The 7,969-nt window shown below is 33.6% G+C and overlaps 1 protein-coding gene and 2 long non-coding RNA genes across 3 annotated transcripts; 1 reads left to right on the top strand and 2 right to left on the bottom strand.

The window, feature by feature from the left end:
* Positions 1 to 2,167: 2,167 nt before the first annotated feature.
* Positions 2,168 to 2,833, top strand: LOC119642408. Its single transcript, XR_005248037.1, has 3 exons — positions 2,168 to 2,506; positions 2,602 to 2,664; positions 2,745 to 2,833. It is a non-coding gene; the product is annotated as an uncharacterized LOC119642408 (long non-coding RNA).
* LOC119642406 lies at positions 2,807 to 3,190 on the bottom strand. Its single transcript, XR_005248036.1, has 3 exons — positions 3,153 to 3,190; positions 2,966 to 3,091; positions 2,807 to 2,896 (listed from the first exon to the last, which is right to left on the bottom strand). It is a non-coding gene; the product is annotated as an uncharacterized LOC119642406 (long non-coding RNA).
* A 1,762-nt stretch (positions 3,191 to 4,952) lies between these two features.
* On the bottom strand, positions 4,953 to 7,056 carry LOC119642323 (membrane-bound transcription factor site-2 protease). The gene is made up of 3 exons (XM_038041444.1): positions 6,826 to 7,056; positions 6,352 to 6,777; positions 4,953 to 6,301 (listed from the first exon to the last, which is right to left on the bottom strand). The coding sequence occupies exons 1-3, from the start codon at positions 6,898 to 6,900 to the stop codon at positions 5,279 to 5,281; spliced, it is 1,524 nt and encodes a 507-aa protein (XP_037897372.1). The 5' UTR covers positions 6,901 to 7,056; the 3' UTR covers positions 4,953 to 5,278.
* Between the last annotated feature and the right edge of the window lie 913 nt (positions 7,057 to 7,969).

Below are 7,969 nucleotides of genomic sequence, written 5' to 3'. Positions count from 1 at the left end.
TTTCCTTTTGACGACAGCATTGTATTTATTTTTGGTTAAGATTTTGTTGGCATATTGATTATCATCCTTGGTCGAAATTGCAGACGTGTTCCCCAGTGGAGGCAAATTGCCGTCATAAGTGATGTCATCGAGACATTCGAAATAATTTTCGGAAAAATTCTCTTTGACCTCTTTATACGAAAGATTTTTAATCGCCATTATCCTGTTGATATTTAATTCAATTTCCCTATTAGGGCAACACTTATTGAGAGCGTTGTGCTCACCTGAGCCACAGGACAAGCACTTCATCGCCCCAAAATTTACACACTTCGGAGACTTTCGACAGTTAAGGCACCAGCTCTCTTTAGCTTTGCAGTATTTAGATACGTGACCGTATCTGCCACACTTAAAGCACTGCTTTAAAGTGGGTACAAAGTATTCGACCGGCAGATTACAATAGTTAAATTTTATTGATGCTGGTTGTGGGAATTCACTCGTCTTTGTTGTTGGGATTTCTTCTTTGGAAACGGACAGCGGACTTAATCGGAATATCGGATATGGCGTTTTTAATTATATCATCGACACTATATGTGCATGGGATGTTTCGAATAACTCCAAATCTCTCAGTGAACGACTTCGGTATGAACGCTTTTAAATTCTTTTTATTAAATTCATTATCCATAACAAAATTGTTGGCATTGGCAGCAGAGCTGAAAAGCAGTTTGGCTCTACCCCTGCTGACAACTTTTAATTCTTTCAAGCCATACATATCGAAATCCTTCAAGTAATCATAGAAAAAAAGATTGGAGTTAATATTGATGCGATTTCCATCTGCGTCCGCACACGTTTCGACAAAAACGACAAAATTGTAGTTGGAAAGGCAATCGTACAAATTAATCTCGAGATTTGGGGCGGCTGTGGCACCCAAATCAGAGGGCTTTTTGATTGCCTGTTTACTAGGCGCAATTAAAACGTTTGCATTAGCTTTTCTGTTAGCAGATAAAGGAATTTTATTCTCACCCATCCTCGATCTCTTGGTGTGCCCAGTGGCGTTCATGTAAAAATCTTGAAAACAGTCTCTATTAGTAGTTATAAGATCAGACCCATTCTCCATAGGGAGACGAGCTGATGTTGTTTTGGTTGTTATCACGGGGAACACAAAAAGAAAAAATCACAAAGAAAAAACAAAAAATAATAATTGAATATATGTATTGCTTCTTAATTTTTCTCTCACGAGAGATTGCTCTTCCTTCCCTCCTTTTCTTTCTTTAAAATTGTTTTCTTTGGGTATTTTATCACTTTATTAAACCTCTTTTCCGTTTTTCAAATATTTAAAATCTCTTCTTTTTTTTTTTTCCTCTTTTTCATGAACACCGGTAAACACAAAAATTATCCAGCTGCCGTTTGCGGAGATGATGTATTGTGTCAAATGTGAATGAAATGCGAATGAAATTTTAGCTTATTTTAAAGCAGCGAAGGCGATTTATTCCAGCCTTAAATTTATTTTTCAGATCAAAGCATTTAAATAATCGGTTTGGTCATTTAAAGCCATTATTCTTCGCTGTTCATTAATGAACTAAAAATTCAAATTGCTTTTGCCTTAAATTTCTTATTTTTATATTTCACTTATTACTATTAAAATTTACGTTGATTTCTTCAACTTTACTTCACAAGCCGTAGGGTTTTGTTTAAATTTACGTCGATTTTCTTAGTTTTTCTTATAACATAGATATAGTAACGCGGCTTTTCATTGTGCTTGTCACTTGGGACTTGTTAACCTGAAAGACGAAGTATCACATCACAATTTAAAACCTTATTCGTTTTTTTATGTTAGCGGGTTCCAAGTGGTACTGTGTTATCATGTCATTTTATTAAAAAAAAAGGGGCGTCGATTTAAATTCCGACGTAACAGCTCTACTCTGCAGGATAGTCATCTGTCTGAAGTTTTGGTCCCAATTGCGTTGGACTATCCTGTCAATTTCGCTTCTCTCATATGTAAATGAAAAAGCAGAAGAAAACAAGAAGCTTTTGTTCATATTCAGTTATGACTGTCAAGATCCGAAAAATAGCGGCTGATCTTTTTTCTCGGTAAATAAACAAACAAGCTAACTATTAATGAAGTAGTGGACAAATGTTTGGCGAGCACATTGGAAAAAAATGGAATAATTACCTTTAAGAAATTGATTATGCGCGTAATATGAAGTGGACAAGAATTCTTCTAGGTAATTATATGCCTTGATTACTTGTGCTCCCGTGATCACATTTAAGACTTTGCAAATTGAAAATCTAATGATGATTACGATTAGACGGAGACTTTATTGTAATGAACGGAAAATGCTTTAAATGAAAAATGGTTGACAATGTTTTGTGCCGTCATGCTTTTGCTAAAAGACGTTTTATGTCCTAATTTAATAAGAGGAATTGGAAACCTTTGCTAAAATCGCTACTGTTTTCAGTTTCATCTATTATGGGAGAAATACTCTGTGAACATACATAGTAAACGTACATTAAAACAACAAAGTTATTGGTAAATCAAATAATATTATGTAATAGATACATAATAAAGGTAAAATGTAAGTATTTTTTTAATTTATTTGTATTAACTCTTCTTTACGCGTTTAGGAACTCCAGTGCGATATATGGGCGGCCGGGGGGCGATACGCCGAATACAGCTAAGAAATGCAAGTAATTACAAGTATGTAATTTATTATTTAAAAGGTTTAACGTGTGTTTTCTCTTTGTTATTTTCAACTGGAAAATTAAAGGCAAGAAACCAAGGCACCGTTCGACACATGTGGTTTATTCAAGAGACTACCCAAGAATTATTAAGGAGGCGAACTCAATCATCAAAAGTAAAAAACAAGGACGTTGTATCTTGGTGTATCTCCTCTAATTTGATCTAGAAGAGGGGAGTTTTCTGTAAATAAATATATATAAGATATACATAAATGCAAAAATGTATTATGTATATATCAAAGAAACTTACACATCTTTAGGCACTGAAAAAGATTCATCCCAGAGAGCTACTCACCGTGTAATAACAATTCTCTGTTACAAAGTTCGATTCTCTTCCATCAAAAAGTATAAAATGATCTGTTATTAGGAGTTCTCTCTAATAAATGTATATTGATTAACGCAAAACGATAACTTATTAATATTTAACAACATATTACCTTTCACAAATCCAAATTTTCCAAATGGGGAACTTAGGCCGATCAAAAAAAAAGGCAAAAATCTTAGAAAAAATGTTCTTTTTTTACAATTTTTGTTTCGCGGCTAAACCAAACTTTATTGATCAATAAATTTTGGTTGTTTGTTGAATTATTGTTTTGGTTGGTTTGCAAGCAAGCCGATTTTTTGAAATTCATTTTGTTTTCAATTTACAGCTGTTTTCTCTCTAAACAACCAATGCTAATGTCTAACGTCAGCTCTCTGCTTTTTCATAATGTTCCAAGTACAAGATAGCGTATTTAACAGTTGTTGTGCCTACGTGATCCCCAAAAACCCATTAGCACTGTCACATACGCGAAGACTAAATTGAAAATAAATTATAATATATAATATAATGTAATATAATATAGCAATACTTCTAACCTAATGTTTCAGCAATCTTTTACATCTTCATCTAATGAAAATGATTTATAAATATATTAATAAGAAAAATGTTTCGCAGAGAAAGTAGAAAGAACAAATAAATTCAATAAGTTTTCTTGAAAATAAGCGATTTTAAAAAAACATGCGTGCCTATCCTATGCCTTTCTGAGGACCATGTTAGCGCGATTGGCTCGAAGCGCAGAGACGGCTTAAGGAATTGATGTTTTCCATAATATTTCTTCCAACTGAATCGAAATATACTTACCGGAAAACAACGTTGAATTGCAGTTTCGTGGGATGCGACGTCTGTTTAACTGTGCCTTGTAAATGAATATATCGGTTTAAAAGGTTAATTCACAGCCTATACATATACTAAAAGGAGGGTCAATCTCTAGACGTTGCATATATTTGCATCACAAGCTGCAAAAGTATAAAAATATAAACGCTTTATGCCGATAACTGATTTAACGAGGAATGATGTTTGTGTTTTATTGTTTATGAAAATATTGTACGAAGGGCCGTGTTTGTTGTTATTTACGCAAAAATATAAGGGACCATGTTTATATTGTGTTTATGAAAAAAAAAAAAAACAAAATGAGTACCATAATATTTGTCTTTGTTAAAAGGTGATTCGCACATCTGCTAAGGTAATTGATAATTGAACGATATTGGCAGAGTAACTAAACAACACACTCCAGATCGCGCAAACCTGTTGAAAAACGTGCCTAATATACCGAGCAGACATATAAACAATATATCGTTTATTAAATTAGCACCTTACTCTACGTCTTTGGTGTAAGGTAAAAATAAGCATATAAAAATTTTTTTAATACCTCGTTTGGACCCACACGAATATAACATCGAAAAAAAATGTTGAAGTATGAGATATTTCCATTTTTACATTCCCAAATACCATTGAGATACTTCTAGTACGGTGCCATTCTATTTCCGAAATAAGTGTATATCAAAAATCCAAGTTCAAACCAACAAATCCATGCTTGCCCACACTTCGACGGATTGCGTGTCTCTCCTTAGATAAGATGACATTTTTCAAAAGTGGTTACAATTAATTACTGATCTAATAGCGAGTTTACAGATTTTAAAATATGGATTTGCAACATGAACACGTGTACAATTTTTTCAATGCAATTTTTAATCCTGTCTACATATAAAATATATAAGGGATGTTGTCATTACAACATTCAGCATCATTAACTCTGGTCTGCAATCATTTTGTTATTCACGCTGTCATACACACTATTCAACGTTTTTGAGGGTTAATGGATTAAGAAAACGCAAATAGATATATAAACAACATATTGTTTATTGAAATAGCACCTTGCTTTACGTCTTTGGTGTTAGGTAAAAATAAGCATATAAAAGTTTTTTTTAATATCTATGTTTATAAATGTTAACTGGCAACGATATTTTCACTATAAAAAAAGTTAAGACCTCTTAAACTGACTTTTATCATTTTCTAAAAGAACGAAGATTTTTTAAACATTTTTATCAACTCAAGTTGCGTAAGATATTATATTGGTGTGAATATTTGGGAATCTTACAAAAAATTAGCTGTCAATATATTCTGATTGAAGATTATTGCATAGTTTTTAGAGTAAAAATTTGTCAGATTCTAAATTTGGCATTAAGCGAAAATCCCCTTCTCGTTTTTAGAAACTTATAAATGCACAAATGTTTTTTATGTCTAGATTAAATATCTAAGTACACTTAACCATAACACTTTCAAAATAGCTAACACTAGAAATAGTGTACCTAATCCGCTCACTATTAAAGAGATAAATTCTCGTTTACGTTTTTCTGTAACACGATTGATTAGAAAACTATGTATAATTGTACTCGCGATGTGATGGCCGTCAAAACCGAAGCACGGTACAGAACTAATTAACGACAATCCCAAGTTAAAAACTATGTTATATTTGAGAAATAAGACGTACGCGTCTGCCCATTCTGGTGTTACAAATGAGTGTTTAGGCACAAAAGGAGATATACGAACAGTACGTAGAACGTCTACGGGATGACCCATGTATATGACGTCTTTTAATACTTTGTTGTCAATAGTTTTCCGTTTAAAGCTTAGAATAGTTGTAACGTTTCGTAGCAGAGGTTTTAAGCAAAAGCCAATGTTGCAAGTGCCATGCGAAGTGCAATAATCGTATGCATCTTCGAGCGTTCGCCTAACTTCCAAACATACATATTGAGGTATTTCTACAGGTGCATCATTACCAAAATTGTCGATGTATTCGAAGCAGCAAAGCTTTTCGTTTTTTTCATCACAACATTGGAAAGTGCCATCAGAACCATGGTGAGAAACTTCAATACTCTCATCATTATTTCTAATAAAATCAGAAGACACACAATAACCAGGTCTGGAGTGTAAAGTTTTGTACAAACATTGCAGCCAAGAATCATAATCGATCACCTTACAATTATTAATGTGAGTAATGACGTTTTGTTCATAGAGTCCTTTATCACCTTTCGTTATCAATGGCGACTGAGTCAAAATCTCCGTAACTATGATGTTTCTATTTAAGTCATAAAATGGCGCCGCCACAAAATTCAAGGACGAAAACAATAGGTAGCATGTCCCAGTGAATAGAAAGTTATGCCAAATGCCCGCACATAATATCCGTAGTTTTCTAAACCATTTTAGTGCATTTAAATGCTCTGCTGATATTTCCGTGTAAGCCAAAGGTAAACAGAAGTAAAACTGAAAAATTAGAATTCAATAAACTGAAAATTAAACTAAAGAAAACTTACATGAAAACCAAATCCGGTAACTGGTACGTCCTCTAGAACAGCTGCAAGGGCGTGACCTAACTCATGGATTGCCGTGGCAATTAGCAACGTAGTTATGTAATAACCGATTTCTTCCAGTGGCAAGTTAATACCAGGTAAAAGAATTTCTATTTTAATGGATTCAATAAGAGCTGCACCTTCAACAATTTTGGCCGGGCTGGAGCTATTGAATATGGCGATAAAAAGCAATATAATGGCAACAGGTAACAAGGAAAGTGCTGCCATAACACCAATGGTGAAACTTTTGATTAACCAAAGTCTGCAGCACGAATTACCCAACCGCAAAATACTTCTATTAAAAACGGTCGTGTGCCACTTCAAACGCATCAATTCCACAGAAAATCCAGTGTTTCTTAGAAATGTCTCGTAAGGATAATGCAAACAGATCTGAAAAGAAGTTCTAAATATGTGATCACCAAATTCCAGATTAAATACCTTGAAGAAACGGTCAAAAAAGAACAAGATACTGTATAAGATGCACAACACAACAAAAAATGTTTGTGGATCCATGGTTCTTAATCCTCTCGCATCTTAAACTATGTTTACAAATAATTCATCATATTGTATATGGACACTTTTTGCGCAGTTATCGCAAAGGAAAATTCCTAGCAAAAAGGAGCACTCTTTCGCATTCAGATAATCAGCGGGTGTGAAGTTATTCACCCATTTTTGACATTTATCAAGAATTATATATATGAAATGAGACAAACCATTTCGTTTCGTTACAGTTCTCCCGAAAATGTGAAAGCGAGCACGGAGCTGAAATTAGTAACCCAAAAATAAAAGATCTTAAGAAAAAATTTTATTAAGTAAGATGTTCAAATTATTAAAAATTTTACAAAAGAGAGAAGTTTTTGCCAGAGAAAGCATACAAAATCAAAGTAAGCGTACGAAAGCAATAGCTGTTGGTGCTTTGCGAAAAAACATACCACTCTTAAACGAGAATAATGAACTACTTTATTTTACTAATATTTTCGTTTTTCTAGATACCAATTATGCATGACGTATGTATGCACTTACAATAGGTGCGAGAAATGTCCTCTATACATGTCCAACACAACAAAATAAATTCCACACAAAATTGGTTACTTAAAAACAAACGTACCAAATCGAAAATTATAAATTTTTTCACTTACAACGTTGTGATTTTCGCTATGGTCTTATCGAATTTTGCAATTCAACTCTTAACTCGATACTATCCACTCAACTCGAGTAAATTTTCGGCTCACTCGACTAACTTTTCAACGGCCTTTGCCTTTCGCAAATATTCTGCTTATATTTCCTTTGCAAGTAAGTTACTATTAACTAAATTCATCGAGACACTTTTAATCCGTTTACCCGGCAAATTTACACAAAATTTGTTAATCTTTTCGCCATTCTCCAGCTACATGAGGCAGGTAATGCGCTATGAATGTGTGTGTATTTGGGTCCCTCTTTCTTTAGAATTTGTTTTCTTAGAATATCGATAAATTTTCACAACAACAGTATCATTTCACATTGTTCCCATTATTTCTAATTGATCGTACTGCCGCACATCTTTACTGACAAATCACGTTCAGCAGCAAAATTTCTATCCTAC

This window comes from Glossina fuscipes, unplaced genomic scaffold (assembly GCF_014805625.2).
Source record: "Glossina fuscipes isolate IAEA_lab_2018 unplaced genomic scaffold, Yale_Gfus_2 222, whole genome shotgun sequence".
Classification (NCBI taxonomy): domain Eukaryota; kingdom Metazoa; phylum Arthropoda; class Insecta; order Diptera; family Glossinidae; genus Glossina; species Glossina fuscipes.
This window is presented reverse-complemented; position numbering and strand designations above follow the sequence as displayed.